Below are 17,617 nucleotides of genomic sequence, written 5' to 3'. Positions count from 1 at the left end.
TAATTTACATTAGTATTCACACCTCTGAGTCAATACTTTGTAGAAGCACCTTTGGCAGATAATACAGCTGTGAGTCTTCTGGGTAAACCTCTAAGAGATTTCCACACCTGGATTGTGCAACATTTGCCCATTGTTCTATTCAAAATTCTTCATTCTTCAACCATGTTTTCATCCAAAATTCTTATGAAAGTAAAGTACATGTCAGATAAATAATATATTGACACATGACAGGCCTGGAAACATTTTCGGTAAACTTTCCAAAATGCAACAAAACAAAGTACTCTAGACGGGTGGGATTTTTTGTGGGATTCTTTTGAGTCAGTAAAATGAATTATGCGAGAAATGTCTGTGGAAACGCGTTTATGCGTAAATATTATTATATTAACCATCATATCGAAGTAAACTTGGAGTCACATGATGACTTGTTGTGTGGACCTCACACTGAGACTAGTCAGGAAAGCATGCAGTTTATTAGTGTCACGCCTTGACCTTAGCTATCTTTGTTTTCTTTATTATTTTGGTTAGGTCAGGGTGTGACAAGGGTGGTTGGCTTAGTTTTTGTATTGTCAAGGTGTTTTTGTCCTGTCTAGGGTTTTTGTATATCGATATGGTTTTGGATGTCTAGGTATATGTAGGTCTATGGTGGCCTGAACTGGTTCCCAATCAGAGGCAGCTTATCGTTGTCTCTGATTGGGGATCCTAATTAGCTTGTCATTTTCCGTTTTGGTTTGTGAGTTAACGGTCGATGTGTAGTTGCCTGTCAGCACTTGGTTTATATAGCGGCACGTTCATTTTGTTAGTTTATTTCATGTTCTTTCTTTATTAAAAGAAGTATGTATTCTTATCACGCTGCGCCTTGGTCTCCTCGTTATGACGAACGTGACAATTAGGCTACAGATTAAATAAATGATGAGGAACTTCACAAGGAGGTGAAAGTGCAAGATGAGGAGCTTGATTCTCCTTTCCCAAAAATATTGAGGGTCTTATTCTGGTTACATGATAATTGATGCTTGGCTGGCATTTGACAAGTAAAAATGATCTTGCTCTTTTGTCCATAATAATAATCTCATTGTGTATGTGTATGTGCACTCTAGCCAAAAGTGCACAGATTGGTATAGCACACTCACTATATAACAACATCATCTGAAGAGTTGAAAATGTCATGGAAACCCATTTAACTTGTATTTATTTTATTGGTAGATGGGAATTTAACCTCAAAGGGTATTGTATGTGCACCATGCCATCACGCACAGGCTTTTATCGCCAACAGGTCAATTTGATAGAAACATCTCTGGTGGGAAAATGTGCATATTGTTTTAATGCGGATTTAAGAGTATTCACATGCAACTCTTTCACCAATTGGATGGAAACCAAGCAAGTGCGATACAAACATTTTCAGGTCTTGCCATAGATTTTCAATCAATTTTAAGCCAAAACTGTAACTCGGCCATTCAGGAACATTCTCTGTTTTCTTGGTAAGCAACTCCAGTGTAAATTTAGCTTGGTATTTTAGGTTATTTTCCTGCTGAATGGTGAATTCATCTCTCAGTGTCTGGTGGAAAGCATTCTGAACCAAGTTATCCTCTAGGATTTTGCCTGTGCTTAGTTCCATTACATTTATTTTATCCTGAAAAACTCTCCAGTCCTTAACGATAACAAGCATACCCAAAACATGATGCAGCCACCATTATGCTTGAAAATAGGGAGAGTAGTACTTAGTGGATTTGCCCCAAACAAAACACTTTGTATTCAGGACAAAAGGTTAATTGCTTTGCCACATTTTTTGCAGTATTACTTTAGTGCCTTGATGCATGGACAGGATGCATGTTTCGGAATATTTGTATTATGTACATGCCTCCTTCTTTTCACTCTGTCAATTAGGTTAGTATTGTGGAGTAACTACAATGTTATTGATCGATCCTCAGTTTTCTCCTATCACAACCACTCAACCACTCAACCCTGTAACTGTTTTAGTCACCATTGGCCTCATGGTGAAATCCCTGAGCAATTTCCTTCCTCTCCGGCAACTGAGTTATGAAGGTTGCCTGTATCTTTGTAGTGACTGGGTGTATTGATAAACCATCCAAAGTGTAGTTAATAACTTCACCATGCTCAAATGGATATTTAATGTCAGCTTTTCTTTACCGATCTACCAATAGGTGCTCTTCTTTGCGACACATTGGAAAACCTCCCTGCACTTTCTGGTTGAATCTGTGTGTTGACAGAGGGACCTTACAGATAATTGTATGTGTGGGGTACAGAGATGAGGTAGTCATTAAAAAATCATGCTCAACACTATTATTGCACACAGAGTGAATCCATGTGATTTATTAAGTGACTCGTTAAGTACATGTTTACCTCTGAACCCCCCACAATAAAAAAATAATAATGGTTGTAACACGACAAAGTGTGTCAAACGTAAAGGGGTGTGTATACTTTCTAAAGGTACTGAATGTAAGTTTTCGATTTCAAGGTAGGATTTGGTAATCAGTTCATATTGTTGTAGGAACTTCTGAAATTAATAAAAGAAACTGATTCAAAACAAATGTAATCATTGGCTATAACTGGCAATAATCTTGAGTAATGTGGTTGTACTAAAGACAATATCAGAAACAACTATATTTGAAATAACTAAATACATAATAATCTTTGTCCAACAATAAACACTAAATGCTCTATCTGTGCCAATCTAACAAGGCGTTATCTACTGCTACACAGAGGCAGGGCCTTATATAGGCAGCCCTCCGCCCCTCTGATTCAGAGGGGTTGGGTTAAATGCAGAAGACACATTTCAATTGAAGGCATTAAGCTGTGCAACTGACTAGGTATCCCCCTTTTCCTTTCCCTTTATATGTCCATTTTGGATGTCAATTTAGGATATGGTACTCAGTTGGTATTCTTGTAGGGACAAGTATTTCTAAACATAATAACAGAACTAAAAAAAAATATTTGAAGCATTGGCTTACAGCAAAGACATTCTCCTTTTATGGAGCAGTTGACTTCTTGAATTTTTTCATCAAGGTCTGTTTCATATCTTTTGTCTTGAAACAGTATATCAGCGGATTGATCATAGGAGGGAGCAGGCTATACAACATGATAATAACAATATGTAAATCAGTGCTGAATCTAATGCCGATGTTACTGGCCAGATAAATAAAACACCTGGGGAGATAATACAGGGCAATGATGATCAGCTGACCACTGCAGGTAGAAAGGGTTTTGAGGCGGCCTTGGGGGCTCGCAATCTGAACAACTGCCACAATAATAGAGCAATATGAGAATATAATAAAGACTAGAGGTCCCAGTAATACCACCATTGCTGTAACAAAAGCAGGAAAACTATAAGGGGCTCTATCAGTGCATGCAAGCTTTGTTATAGAAATATGATCACAGAAGCACTGCAAGATTGTGTTTGAGTCACAGTAAGGAAGAGGATAGGCCCTAATTACCATCATCAATGGGCAGGCTTTTGCAACAATCCATGCAGTGGCATTGAGTATATGAATAGTGGAGTTTTTGATAATCATTGGGTATCTGAGTGGGAAACAGATTGCTACATATCTGTCTAAAGCCATTATCAATAGGAGAAAGCTAGTTACGGATCCAAAATAGTGAACTAAGTACATTTGCAAAAAACAACCAATGAAAGAAATTGCCCCTGCCTGAAACCAATACCTGGCAATAATCTTTGGTAAAGTGGTGGTGCTGAATAGCACGTCAGACACAACCAGATTCAAAATGATAATATACATCGGTTTATGGAGAATGTTAGGAGTTGCAAACAAGATAAGAACAGCAAAATTTCCTATTAAAGTGCAACTATAAACAATGAATAATACAGCAGAGGCAAGACCATAGAACTCTGGCTGAAGTCCAGGGAAACCAACGATGACAAACTCTGTCACAAAGCTGTGATTCCTCACTGACATGGTGATGGTCTAGTAAAGACAGCAACCTGTGAAAGTAACAGATTATAATAATTATTGAATACTTTGTTTAAATCCAAATGAATATGTTATCTGTTTCATCGTGAAACCTAGAAGTTAAGTTTTGTCATCTCAATTTGATTTTACTTAGCTTAAGTTACTCTGCTGCCTTGCATTTTTAAAACACAGTATATCAACTCAATAAATCAAGTTGGGTTAACAATACTAGGTAAAAACTAAGTAAAACAATTGGTTGTATTATAACAAGTTCATACAACTTCATACATTTTCATAAATTTCTCTTGTTGAGACTAAAAGTTTTACATCGGGAAGTAGTGGGACATCAGTGCAATATGTATCATATAGGTTAATGTATACATCTTACCTAACGTACCGGTATGTTTTAACATCACAGTACTTTATTGATATTACACATGATACCAAAGTATTGATCACATTATATGTCCCACTTCATATTCATTTCAAGATATAAAGACATTTGATGAATAAAAAAAAATCATGAATGACTGTTATTCAGCAATCGCACAGAGAACAATCTATTTTCGCCCCATAGTGGGGCATGTCAATGCAAAAGCTGCACCTCACAGTAAAGCCTTTCAATGGAGTCTTGTATAATGGACTAGAGTTATCCAATGTTGTCATCTAAAGATTAGAGAACATATTCCATCACATTCAGATTCAAAATATATTCAGAAAACACATCAAGAACATGCATAACATGAGCGATTAAGGCCATGCAATGTAACTCCAGATCTGCATAAGAAGTACATAAGGGCTTACCAAATCTGATGTCTGACATGGACACTTGCAGTGTCCAATTTATGATAACTGTTGATACCCATGTGACATAATTATACACCTGACCTTACTCCCTAAGTACATGATCCTCACAGGGTTTATGAGTGTTTTCTCTTGTTCTTTGTCGTTTATTTATTTAAATCATGATGTAATGATGCAAAATGTCTACACAAAACACAAAGTATTCAAAGACACGTTTTTATTTCAGTAAACTTATCAACAAAAAAAGAGAGGTAGTTGGCCCTCTTAATATGTTAATCTGGTTTGTAAATCTAGCTAGCTGCTAAGGGAGACCATCAAGATGGCGATGACCTCTTTGCCTTTAATGTAACTTTGTCTGCTGAATGTCTCATAGCTTGTTGTCTAAAATAGTGGTTTTACCATAACTTTAGACTACATTTGACATATTACACTTTCCTTTGAGGTTTTTGTCTTTTTACACTACAGAAAATAGACATGAGGTAGAATTTGAGCCCAGTTCTGTGTCTCACCCTGCTTCATGACGTGTGCCTTCATTTACTCCCCCCAAGGAATTAAAAGCAGGGGGCTAATAACTACTGGGAGTGTTAAATAAAATAAAATAAAAGTTTATTGGTCGCGTACACATTGGTATTGTCATGACGTTGGCCTCTTTGGGTATAGCAAGCCCCATCCCCCTCTCCCTGCCTCCCATTTTCCTCCTTCAACTAGGTTGCTGTGGTCAGAGAGACTTCATAAATTCCTGAGGATCTCATCATGGACACACAGTATAGAGATAGTAGATTTTCATAGAGGACAAAGGAAATCCTTTCACCTCACAGAACATGAGGTATGAACAAATTTCATGTTCCAGAGAAAGTATAAAAGATCGGTGAAGAATCCAGCTACGAACTGGTCTGTTTCTCACAACTTGGGGAAGCTCATGGGAGACGGTGTGGCCACATTACCACAACGCTGTTTATATAATAGCCCCAGATATGAGGTTTACATCTAATTGTTGTATAAGATGAATGAGTGAGTATGATACTGTTTACACAATTTTACAATGTGATTTTGGACTGTTTAATGAAGAAAAACTCAAAAAGGGAATTGGATTTGAACTAAATCAGAGGACCGGCCCTGAGCCCAGTTAGGGTCAGACATCCTGGGACATCCCTTTTCTGCCATTCTGAATAAAACCCCCACTTGGGTTTTCGATCAGCAGACTGAGCTTACCTCAATTACGAAATGGCTAAAGGTTCCAGACCATGTTTTTCTCCATTAGGAGGACAAAGGTTGTAGACCATTGCTGATTCTTTTAACCATACCACGTGGTTAAACTCTTAGACTATCGATACTGACAGAATAAGAACAAGTCTTTGATATTAATTACTAGTCTGCAGCTAGGAATTCGGTATCATTGAACGCGAAGAACGACAACCGCCGAAAGATCCATTCTATAATGAAACGAATGAATGTCACTCTGAACCAGCCACTATAACCACGACAGAGAGAGAGAGGGAGAGAGATGGACAATTCTACTAAATAAACAACCTTTTCACCAGCGATCAAGATGACACACTGAGCCTAAATATATACAGTATATTGATTGCAATTGTTCCCGAATGAGTGAGCGTTCATGTGCAAAGGATTAGCATTTCAATTGTTATAATTATCACTCTGTAGTGACTTCATAGTCGACCCCCATTTCCCCTTTTGTCTAACAAGCCGCCATGCCGGTTTAGCCCACTAGGGCACATTCTCCTATCATTTCATGTAACCACATTTACCTTGTTAGTTTGTTTATGCATTTCTGTGAATTACTTAGTTATTAATAAATACATTATTTAAGACAATTGATGTAAATCAAATCAAATCAAATCAAATTTTATTTGTCACATACACATGGTTAGCAGATGTTAATGCGAGTGTAGCGAAATGCTTGTGCTTCTAGTTCCGACAATGCAGTGATAACCAACAAGTAATCTAACTAACAATTCCAAAACTACTGTCTTATACACAGTGTAAGGGGATAAGGAATATGTACATAAGGATATATGAATGAGTGATGGTACAGAGCAGCATACAGTAGATGGTATCGAGTACAGTATATACATATGAGATGAGTGTGTAGACTAAGTAAACAAAGTGGCATAGTTAAAGTGGCTAGTGATACATGTATTACATAAGGATGCAGTCGATGATGTAGAGTACAGTATATACGTATGCATATGAGATGAATAATGTAGGGTAAGTAACATTATATAAGGTAGCACTGTTTAAAGTGGCTAGTGATATATTTACATCATTTCCCATCAATTCCCATTATTAAAGTGGCTGGAGTTGGGTCAGTGTCAATGACAGTGTGTTGGCAGCAGCCACTCAATGTTAGTGGTGGCTGTTTAACAGTCTGATGGCCTTGAGATAGAAGCTGTTTTTCAGTCTCTCGGTCCCAGCTTTGATGCACCTGTACTGACCTCGCCTTCTGGATGATAGCGGGGTGAACAGGCAGTGGTTCGGTTGGTTGATGTCCTTGATGATCTTTATGGCCTTCCTGTAACATCGGGTGGTGTAGATGTCCTGGAGGGCAGGTAGTTTGCCCCCGGTGATGCGTTGTGCAGTCCTCACTACCCTCTGGAGAGCCTTACGTTTGAGGGCGGAGCAGTTGCCGTACCAGGCGGTGATACAGCCCGCCAGGATGCTCTCGATTGTGCATCTGTAGAAGTTTGTGAGTGCTTTTGGTGACAAGCCGAATTTCTTCAGCCTCCTGAGGTTGAAGAGGCGCTGCTGCGCCTTCTTCACGACGCTGTCAGTGTGAGTGGACCAATTCAGTTTGTCTGTGATGTGTATGCCGAGGAACTTAAAACTTGCTACCCTCCCCACTACTGTTCCATCGATGTGGATAGGGGGGTGTTCCCTCTGCTGTTTCCTGAAGTCCACAATCATCTCCTTAGTTTTGTTGAAGTTGAGTGTGAGGTTATTTTCCTGACACCACACTCCGAGGGCCCTCACCTCCTCCCTGTAGGCCGTCTCGTCGTTGTTGGTAATCAAGCCTACCACTGTTGTGTCGTCCGCAAACTTGATGATTGAGTTGGAGGCGGCCACGCAGTCGTGGGTGAACAGGGAGTACAGGAGAGGGCTCAGAATGCACCCTTGTGGGGCCCCCGTGTTGAGGATCAGCGGGGAGGAGATGTTGTTGCCTACCCTCACCACCTGGGGGCGGCCCGTCAGGAAGTCCAGTACCCAGTTGCACAGGGCGGGGTCGAGACCCAGGGTCTCGAGCTTGATGACGAGCTTGGAGGGTACTATGGTGTTGAATGCCGAGCTGTAGTCGATGAACAGCATTCTCACATAGGTATTCCTCTTGTCCAGGTGGGTTAGGGCAGTGTGCAGTGTGGTTGAGATTGCATCGTCTGTGGACCTATTTGGGCGGTAAGCAAATTGGAGTGGGTCTAGGGTGTCAGGTAGGGTGGAGGTGATATGGTCCTTGACTAGTCTCTCAAAGCACTTCATGATGACGGAAGTGAGTGCTACGGGGCGGTAGTCGTTTAGCTCAGTTACCTTAGCTTTCTTGGGAACAGGAACAATGGTGGCCCTCTTGAAGCATGTGGGAACAGCAGACTGGTATAGGGATTGATTGAATATGTCCGTAAACACACCGGCCAGCTGGTCTGCGCATGCTCTGAGGGCGCGGCTGGGGATGCCGTCTGGGCCTGCAGCCTTGCGAGGGTTAACACGTTTAAATGTCTTACTCACCTCGGCTACAGTGAAGGAGAGACTGCATGTTTTCGTTGCAGGCCGTGTCAGTGGCACTGTATTGTCCTCAAAGCGGGCAAAAAAGTTATTTAGTCTGCCTGGGAGCAAGACATCCTGGTCCGTGACTGGGCTGGGTTTCTTCTTGTAGTCCGTGATTGACTGTAGACCCTGCCACATGCCTCTTGTGTCTGAGCCATTGAATTGAGATTCCACTTTGTCTCTGTACTGACGCTTAGCTTGTTTATGGATGGATGACTCATAGTGAAGACTGGGTTTGTGCAGATAACCAACAATTTACAACGTCTGGAATGAGACTAACGTGAGGTAAAGTAAATAATTCATTAATTCGAAGACTAATTGATCAGACAAAATATCTGAAAAGTATATTTTAGGAAATGATAACTTTGTAATCAGAATATTTTTCCTTGGTGCCCCGACTTCCTAGTAATTACGGTTACATGATTAATCAGTCTAATCACGTAATACTAATGACAGAGAATCTTTGATAACTTTCAGTCTTCAGTTAATGATAGTAAAGACATGACAGTATAAACACTAACAAAAATGCTATGTACAGCAGTAGAAAGATTAAAACGAGCTATGTTGAGAATAATTTATTTAAATTCACAGTACAAAACCCATGACAAAATGGATAGAATTGTAGGAAATTAGCTTCCAGACCAGAGTCCGGAATATAAATATATATTTATGTGAAAGGTGTGTATAGACAGTATGAACAGTATGTGAATAGAACATGTGTGTACAGCAGTAGTTATATAGGATTAGCCATGACTACAATACAGTATATTTTTGTTTAACCTGGCAAGTCAGTTAACCTGTTGATACTAGGGGGCATACTTTGATGTTTGGATGAAAAACATACTTAAATGAAACTGCCTATTTCTCAGGCCCAGAAACTAGAATATGCATATAATTGTCAGATTAGGATAGAAAACACTCTAAAATTTCCAAAACTGTCAATATATTGCATGCGAAAACTGATATTGCAGGCGAAAACCTGAGGAAAATCCAAAGAGGAAGTGCCTTCTATTTTGAAATCTCCCTGTTCCATTGCATGCCTTCCCTCCATTTAAAGGGATATTTATTCTGAAAAAGGAGCGAGAAAGATCACATCGCGTCAGTGGATGGCTGGGTGCCAGCAGAGGTTTGCATGCTTGAGCAGCTTGGAGCAGACATTTTCTCTCTCTCTCCTATTGAAAAAGCTACGGTCAAGTTGATATATTATCGATTATTTATTTAAAAAACAACCTGAGGATTGATTATAAAAAACGTTTGACATGTTTCTACGAACTTTACGGATACTATTTGGAATTTTTGTCTGCCCCGTCGTGACCGCTCGAGCCTATGGATTTCTGAACATAACGCGCCAAACAAATGGAGATATTTTGGATATGAAAATAATCTTTATGGCACAAAAGGAAAATGTATTGTGTAACTGGGAGTATCGTGAGTGCAAACATCCGAAGATCATCAAAAGTAAGCGATTCATTTTATTTCTTTTCTGACTTTCGTGACCCAGGTGGGTCAGGAAGCCCCACCTGGGGCACTATGGTTTTGAAGGCTGAGCTGTAGTATATGAACAGCATTCTTACATTGGTATTCCTCTTGTCCATGTGGGATAGGGCAGTGTGCAGTGCAATGGCAATTGCGACGTCTGTGGATCTGTTGGGGCGGTATGAAAATTGTTGTGAGTCTAGGGTGTCGGGTAAGGTGCAGGTGATATGATCCTTAACTAGCTTCTCAAAGCACTTGATGATGTCAGAAGTTAATTCTACCAGGCGATAGTAGTTTAGATCACTTAGTTTTGCTATCTTTGGCACTAGAACAATGGTGGACATCTTGAAGCAAGTGTGGACAACAGACTGGGATAGGGGGAGATTGAGTATGTCCATAAAACCTCCAGCCAGACTTGGCCAGAGTTCAGAGATCAAATCTAGTCTGTTTGTTTCCGTCCATGTTCCCTGTCAACTTGCCGTGGTTAAATAGTGGTTTGCACATTTTTTTTTGCTGTGAATCTTGCCATCTATCCATGCGTAGGAGCAAGATGGTGGCGTGATCTGATTTGCCGAAAGCAGGGTGGGGAGGGCCTTATAGCTGTCCCGGAAGGGAGAGTAACAACGGTCAAGTTTGTTCTCTCCGTGTGTAGCACAGGAGATGTGTTGGTAGAATTTTGAGAGCATTATCCTCAGATTTCCTTTATTAAAGTCCCCAGCAACAATACATGCCGTATTAGGATATGCCATTTCCAGTTTGCACAAAGCCCAGTGTAGTTCCTTGTGAGCCGTCGCTGGTTCGGCTTGGGGGGAAAATACCAAAGAAAGTTTTCTCGGCAGCTAATGTGGTCGACATTTGATGGTGATGAAAAGTAATTAAGGCACATTATGGCACTGCTGCAACATTAAAGAGTATTCTGGAATCCTTATAACAAGACACCTGTCACGCCCTGATCTTGGAGATCCTTTTTATGTCTATTTTTGTTTGGTCAGGGTGTGAGTTGGGGTGGGCATTTCTATGTGTTGTGTTTCTATGATTTTCTATCTCTATGTTTTGGCCAGGTATGGTTCTCAATCAGGGACACCTGTCTATCTTTGTCTCTGATTGGGAACCATACCTAGGTGCCTTTTTTCCCACCTGTCATGGTGGGAAGTTGACTTTCTTGCCTTTGAGCTTCACGGTTTGTTTTTGTATTGTTTATTGTTTTGTCGGCGTCATTTTGATCATTATAAAGATAATGTACGCTTACCGTGCTGCACCTTGGTCCTCTTCCTCAAACAGCCGTGACAACACCGTATAAATAGAATCCTTAGTTTTGTTTTTTAGGCCAGGAGAAATGCAACCACTCTCAAATTCATAGACAGAACTATGGATGCAAGGAATGACCATCCATGATATAACATTTTTTATTGTCACCATGTTTTAAGGCTATTCAGTGTTTGCTTACATTTATATTGTTTACAAATATTGGAGTAAAACAAGCTTATATTTAGGTTGTGCTGGTGGTATGACAGTTCAACTAAACTCATGACGCATCTATAAGTTATATCCTTGAAGAAACAATGGCTATATATCAGGGCTATTCAAATCCGACCCTACGAGGTCTGGCGCTGTCACGCCCTGACCTTAGAGCTTTTTAAGTCTCTATTTTGGTTTGGGCAGGGTGTGATTTGGGTGGGTATTCTATGTTAAATTTTCTATGTTTCGTATTTCTTTGTTTTGGCAAGGTATGGTTCTCAATCAGAGACAGCTGTCTATCGTTGTCTCTGATTCGGAACCATACTTAGGTAGCCTTTTCCCACCTGTGTTTTGTGGGTAGTTGTTTTCTGTTTTGTGTTGCTGCACCAGGCAGAACTGTTTCGTTTGGTTCCACTTGTTATTTTGTTCCAGTGTTCAGTTTTAATAAATGATCATGAACACGTACACCGCTGCTCTTTGGTCCACTCCTTCTTCATGCAACGAAAAGCATGACAGAACTACCCACCACCAAAAGACCAAGCAGCGTGGTAAGTAGGACTGGACATGGGAGGATATCCTGGACGGCAAAGGATCCTACACATGGGAGGAGATCCTGTCCGGAAAAGATCGCCTGCCATGGGAGCAGGTCGAAGCAGCAAGGAAGGCTGAGGCAGCTGGTAAAAGGGCCAAGGATTACACTGGGACAAGGCTGGCACTAAAGACCGGGAGGCCATTCCCAGATTTTTTGGGGGGTGGCACATGGGGAGATTGAGGTTGGAGACCTGAGCCAACTCCCCGTGCTTACCGGAGGGAGCATCGTACTGGTCATGCACCATGTTATGCGGTGGAGCGCACGGTGTCTCCAGTGCGCGTGCACAGCCAGGTGCGTTACCTTCCAGCTCCCCGAATCGGCCAGGCTAGAGTGGGCATCCAGCCAGGTTGGCGGATGTCGGCTCAGCGCATCTGGTCGCCAGTACGCCTCTACGGCCCGTGATATCCTGCGCCAGCTCTGTGAACTGTGTCTCCGGTACATCTGTACAGCCCAGTGCGTCCTGTGCCTGCGTCCCACATCTGAAGGGTGAAAATCCAGCCAGGACAGGTTGTGCAGGCTCCTCGCTCGAGACCTCCAGTGCTCCTCCACGGCCCAGTGTATCCGGTACCTCTGCCTAGGACGGGGCCTCCTGAATGTCTCTCCAGCCTGGTGAGTCCTGTGCCTGCGCTGAGAAGCCTCCAGTGATGATCCATGGCAAGAAGCCTCCAGTGATGATCCATGGCAAGAAGCCTTCAGTGATGATCCATGGCAAGAGGCCTCCAGTGATGATCCATGGCAAGAGGCCTACAGTGGTGAGACATGGCACAAAGCCTCCAGCGACGTTCTCCAGTCCGGAGCCTCCAGCAGCGACAGTCTCCAGTCCAGAGCCTCCAGCAACGACGGTGACCAGTCCGTAGCATCCAGCAATGAGAGTGACCAGTTTGGAGCCTCCAGCAACGAGGGTGCCCAGTCAGGGGCCCGCTACGAGGGTGCCCAGTCAGGGGCCCACTACGAGGGTGCCCAGTCCGGGGCCCGCAACGAAGGTGCCCAGTCCGGGGCCCACTACGAGGGTGCCCAGTCCGGGGCCCACTACGAGGGTGCCCAGTCCGGGGCCCGCTACGAGGGTGCCCAGTCCGGGGCCCGCTACGAGGGTGCCCAGTCCGGGGCCCGCTACGAGGGTTCCCAGTCCGGGGCCCGCAACGAGCGTCCCCAGTCCAGGGCCCGCAACGAGCATCCCCAGTCCAGGGCCCGCAACGAGGGTCCCCAGTCCGGAGTCAGCGGCGAAGGTCCTCGCACTAGAGGCGCCACCAAAGTGGGCCAAGCCAGAGGGGTCTATGTCCCGGACCAATGCCACCACCACGGATAGATGCCCACCCAGACCCTCCCCTATAGATTCAGGTTTTGCGGCCGGAGTCCGCACCTTTGGTGGGGGGGTACTATCTCACCCTGACCTTAGAGATTCTTTTTTATGTCTCAAAGGTCAGGGTGTGATTTGGGTGGCATTCTATGTTTATTTTCTATGTTTTGTATTTCTTTGTTTTGGCCGGGTATGGTTCTCATTCAGGGACACCTGTCTGTCGTTGTCTCTGATTGGGAACCATAAATAGGTAGCCTTTTCCCATCTGTGTTTTGTGGGTAGTTATTTTCTGTTCAGTTTTAATAAATAATCATGGACACGTACACCGCTGCTCTTTGGTCCACTCCGTCTTCATGCAACGACGAGCGTGACAGACGCCTGATTATTTTCTGTTCTACATGATCAAATTGTATTAGTCACATGTGCAGAATACTTACAGTGAAATGATTCATTTCGAGCCCCTAACCAACAATGCAGTTTCAAATAAATACAGATAAGAATAAGAGATAAAAGTAACAAGTAATTAAAGAGCAGCAGTAAAATAACAATAGAGAGACTGTATACAGGGTGTATATATTGTAATATATACTGTATATATTACTATTATTCAACCATGCTGGTCATTTATGAACATTTGAACATCTTGGCCACGTTCTGTTATAATCTCCACCCGGCACAGCCAGAAGAGGACTGGCCACCCCACATATGCTCTCTCTAATTCTCTCTTTCTTTCTATCTCTCGGAGGACCTGAGCCCTAGGACCGTGCCCCAGGACTACCTGACATGATGGCTCCTTGCTGTCCCCCAGTCCACCTGACTGTGCTGCTGCTCCAGTTTCAACTGTTCTGCCTTATTATTATTCGACCATGCTGGTCATTTATGAACATTTGAACATCTTGGTCATGTTCTGTTATAATCTCTACCCGGCACAGCCAGAAGAGGACTGGCCACCCCACATAGCCCGGTTCCTCTCTAGGTTTCTTCCTAGGTTTTGGCCTTTCTAGGGAGTTTTTCCTAGCCACCGTGCTTTTACACCTGCATTGTTTGCTGTTTGGGGTTTTAGGCTGGGTTTCTGTACAGCACTTTGAGATATCAGCTGATGTACGAAGGGCTATATAAATACATTTGATTTGATTTGATTTGTGTACCGATGCAGAGTCAATGTGCGGGGACAACCGTTATTTGGGGTAGTATGTAAATGTAGGAAGAGTTATTCAAGTGACTATGCATAGATGACAACAGAGAGTTGCAGTGGTGTAAAGAGGGGTGAGAGGGAGGGGGGAACTGCAAATAGTCTGGGTAGCCATTTGACTAGATGATCAGGAGTCTTATGGCTTGGGGGTAGAAGCTGTTTAGAAGCCTCTTACACCTAGACTTGGCCCTCCGGTACTGCCTTTCATGCGGTAGCAGAGAGAACAGTCTTTGACCAGGGTGGCTGGAGTTTTTGTCAATTTTTAGGGCCTTCCTCTGACACCGCCTGTAATAGAGGTCCTGTATGGCAGGAAGCATGGCCCCAGTGATGTACTGGGCCGTTCGTATTACTGTCTGTAGTGCCTTGCGGTCGGAGGCCGAGCAGTTGCTATAACAGGCAGTGATGCAACCAGTCAGGATGCTCTCGATGGTGCAGCTGATCATTAATTTCCCAGGATTAAATCAGTCCTTGCTTAGAGGGGAAGAATACAAATAAACAATGGAACTTACTTCAAGGTCCAGATTTGAATTTGAGAGGTATATATCATTAACTTATGAATCCCAAAATGCACTTTCAAATTAATGCAATTCAATGCTGAATATCAATATATTAGAATCAAATAGATGCTAAATAAATTTTTGTTTTGATACATTTTTATAAACAATATTAAATCATTAAGCATCTGTACAACATAATGTATTGTATGAAACTCTTTGTAGTTACATAGCTAAATCATTAAGATACAGCAGAGACTCTCTTTCTGTGGACCAGTTCATCTTTTGAATCTTTTCATCAAGATCTGTTTTATATCTTTTGTCTTGAAACAGTATATCAGTAGATTGATCATAGGAGGGAGCAGGCTATACAACATGATAATAACTATGTAAATCAGTGCTGAATCTAATGCCGGTATTACTGGACAGATACATACAAATTCTAGGGAGAATATAGAGGGCAATGATGATCAGCTGACCACTGCATATATAAAGGGTTTTGAGGCGGCCTTTGGTGCTGGCAATCTTAAGAACTGCAACATTAATGTAGTCAAGGGTCTAGATCAGATCATATTTATAAGATAATACTGCAATAATCTAATTGTGGTCCATTACTACATATGCTCTACGCTAACACTTGACATTTCAATAAAATTGCAATTAACAGTAGATAACATTTATAAGAGTTGTCAACAGACATCAAACTAATCTAAATCAGGCGTGTCAAATCATTCCTTGGAGGCCTCAGCGTCAACTGATTTTCTTTTCCTTACAATTTGTGTGCAATTAAGACCTAACCTGACCTCCCGTGATCAGTAAAAGACAGGAGTGAACACCTGTAGACTCATTGCCTTCCATGGAATGAGTTTGACACCTGTGATCTAAATCAACCAAACCTTGACACTCTTGTTGATTCAGAGTTGAAACCTGACTAGTTAAATTGAGATACAAGCCACTGATGAGTTTTAACAACTTCAATCAAAACTCAACATTGATTCAACATGGTTACATTAATGATGAAATAACATGGGAACAATTTTGACTCAACCACTTTTTATTGGAACAAGCAAGAAACAAGAAATGGCTTTGGTAACCCTAACCATTACATATTTGGAGAAATGTTAGATCTCTTGAAAATATATTTCAGGCGCCCTCTAATCTCCTTGGTTTTGAGACAATACACAAGTGGGTTCACAAGAGAGGGGCCCAGAGTAGAGCCAATGACTAGGCCATTTCTGTGAGAGATCTTGAGAACCAAACCAACCCTGGTGACCAATATTATCAACACCTTGGGGATAAAGAAGCAAGCCACCACTATCATGTGGGAGACACAGGTGTTAAATGTTTTCCTCCTGTCTTTGGATGAAGACATTTGTATCACTACATAAACTATCTTCATGTATGAGACGATTATCAAGGCTAAAGTAACCCATAATACAGCAGTCCCCAAAGCAGAAATTGCATTGAAATATTGTGAAAGATTCACGCATGATGCTCTTATTAAGTTGGCATATTCGCAAAAGTTGTATGGGAGTTTATTTGAGCCACAGAAGGGCAGATTGTTCACCAAGCCAGTCAACAAACTGGCAAGCATGCAGCCTACTGCCCAATTGGCTAATATAAGTAAACATACATTTGTATTAGTTAAGATAGTCTGATATCGAAGAGGATATGAAATTGCAATAAGGCGATCATAAGCCATCAGAGCAATAGCGAAGGGTTCCATGGAACTTCCAAAATGAAATAAGAAGCACTGTATCATGCAGGGTGCATAGGAGATTCTTCTCTCCTCACCAAGGAGAACGTTAACCATTGTAACACTAATGCCGCTGGTGTAGACTTGTCTACCATTGCCAGCGAGCAAATAAAAAAGTACATGGGGGTATGCAGAGGCTTGTTGAATGCTATGACACAAATGTTAGTGATGCTTCCGATCAGAATGAGAAAGAGGGCGAACAAAATGGCTAGTCCCACCAGCTTTGGGTGTTGTACTCCATCAAATCCTGTGATGAGGAATTCTGTAACCGTATGTGTTGTTCTGTTGTTTGGCTCCATGTTCCTGTAAAATAATTTACCAAAAAAAGTAGCAAAAGATTGTATATTGATCTACAGTGATTAGCAGAATATCTAATGGAGAGTGTGCCAGACAATTCTTTAATGTAGGCCAACATCACCAACTCCCAGCACTTTCTTGAATATAGCAGCCATGTACCACTATCAGTACAGAATAACTCTGTGGTCACTGATACAGTTCAGTTTGTATTTACTGCTACATGATGGAATATCTGTGAAAAGAATTGCATAAAAACAGTCTGCATTGTCAAACTGGTGCATTGATTGTAACAGAAAACATATAATGTGAATCATCTAGAAAACATACTGTTGGTCACAAGGTCCAGTTATGTTAATGGGTTGTTAAGTTCAATACTTACCAGGCCAGCCTTGTGCGCCAGGTTTCACACACAGCTGGTAGATGACACTCTGAACCGACTGGCATTGGATGTCTCTGAATTTATCCCCTTTCTGAACCACCTTCTCTCAGCCACTTGAGGAATCCCACGTCATGATTCTCATTAGTCAGCTACATACTGATTTGTTTCCAAAAACAGG

At 42.0% G+C, this 17,617-nt stretch overlaps 1 protein-coding gene and 1 pseudogene across 1 annotated transcript; both read right to left on the bottom strand.

Moving 5' to 3' along the window:
- Window positions 1-2,296: 2,296 nt before the first annotated feature.
- On the bottom strand, window positions 2,297-4,185 carry LOC118397579 (olfactory receptor 2AT4). The gene has a single exon (XM_035792492.2). The coding sequence runs from the start codon at window positions 3,927-3,929 to the stop codon at window positions 2,985-2,987; it is 945 nt and encodes a 314-aa protein (XP_035648385.1). The 5' UTR covers window positions 3,930-4,185; the 3' UTR covers window positions 2,297-2,984.
- An 11,855-nt stretch (window positions 4,186-16,040) lies between these two features.
- On the bottom strand, window positions 16,041-17,617 carry LOC118396892 (putative olfactory receptor 10D3; annotated as a pseudogene).

Source organism: Oncorhynchus keta, chromosome 18 (genome assembly GCF_023373465.1).
Source record: "Oncorhynchus keta strain PuntledgeMale-10-30-2019 chromosome 18, Oket_V2, whole genome shotgun sequence".
Taxonomy (NCBI): Eukaryota; Metazoa; Chordata; class Actinopteri; order Salmoniformes; family Salmonidae; genus Oncorhynchus; species Oncorhynchus keta.
This window is presented reverse-complemented; position numbering and strand designations above follow the sequence as displayed.

Coding starts and splice junctions, on each gene's coding strand:
- LOC118397579 (XM_035792492.2), bottom strand. CDS start 3,929: ATGTCAGTGAGGAATCACAGCTTTGTGACAGAGTTTGTCATCGTTGGT.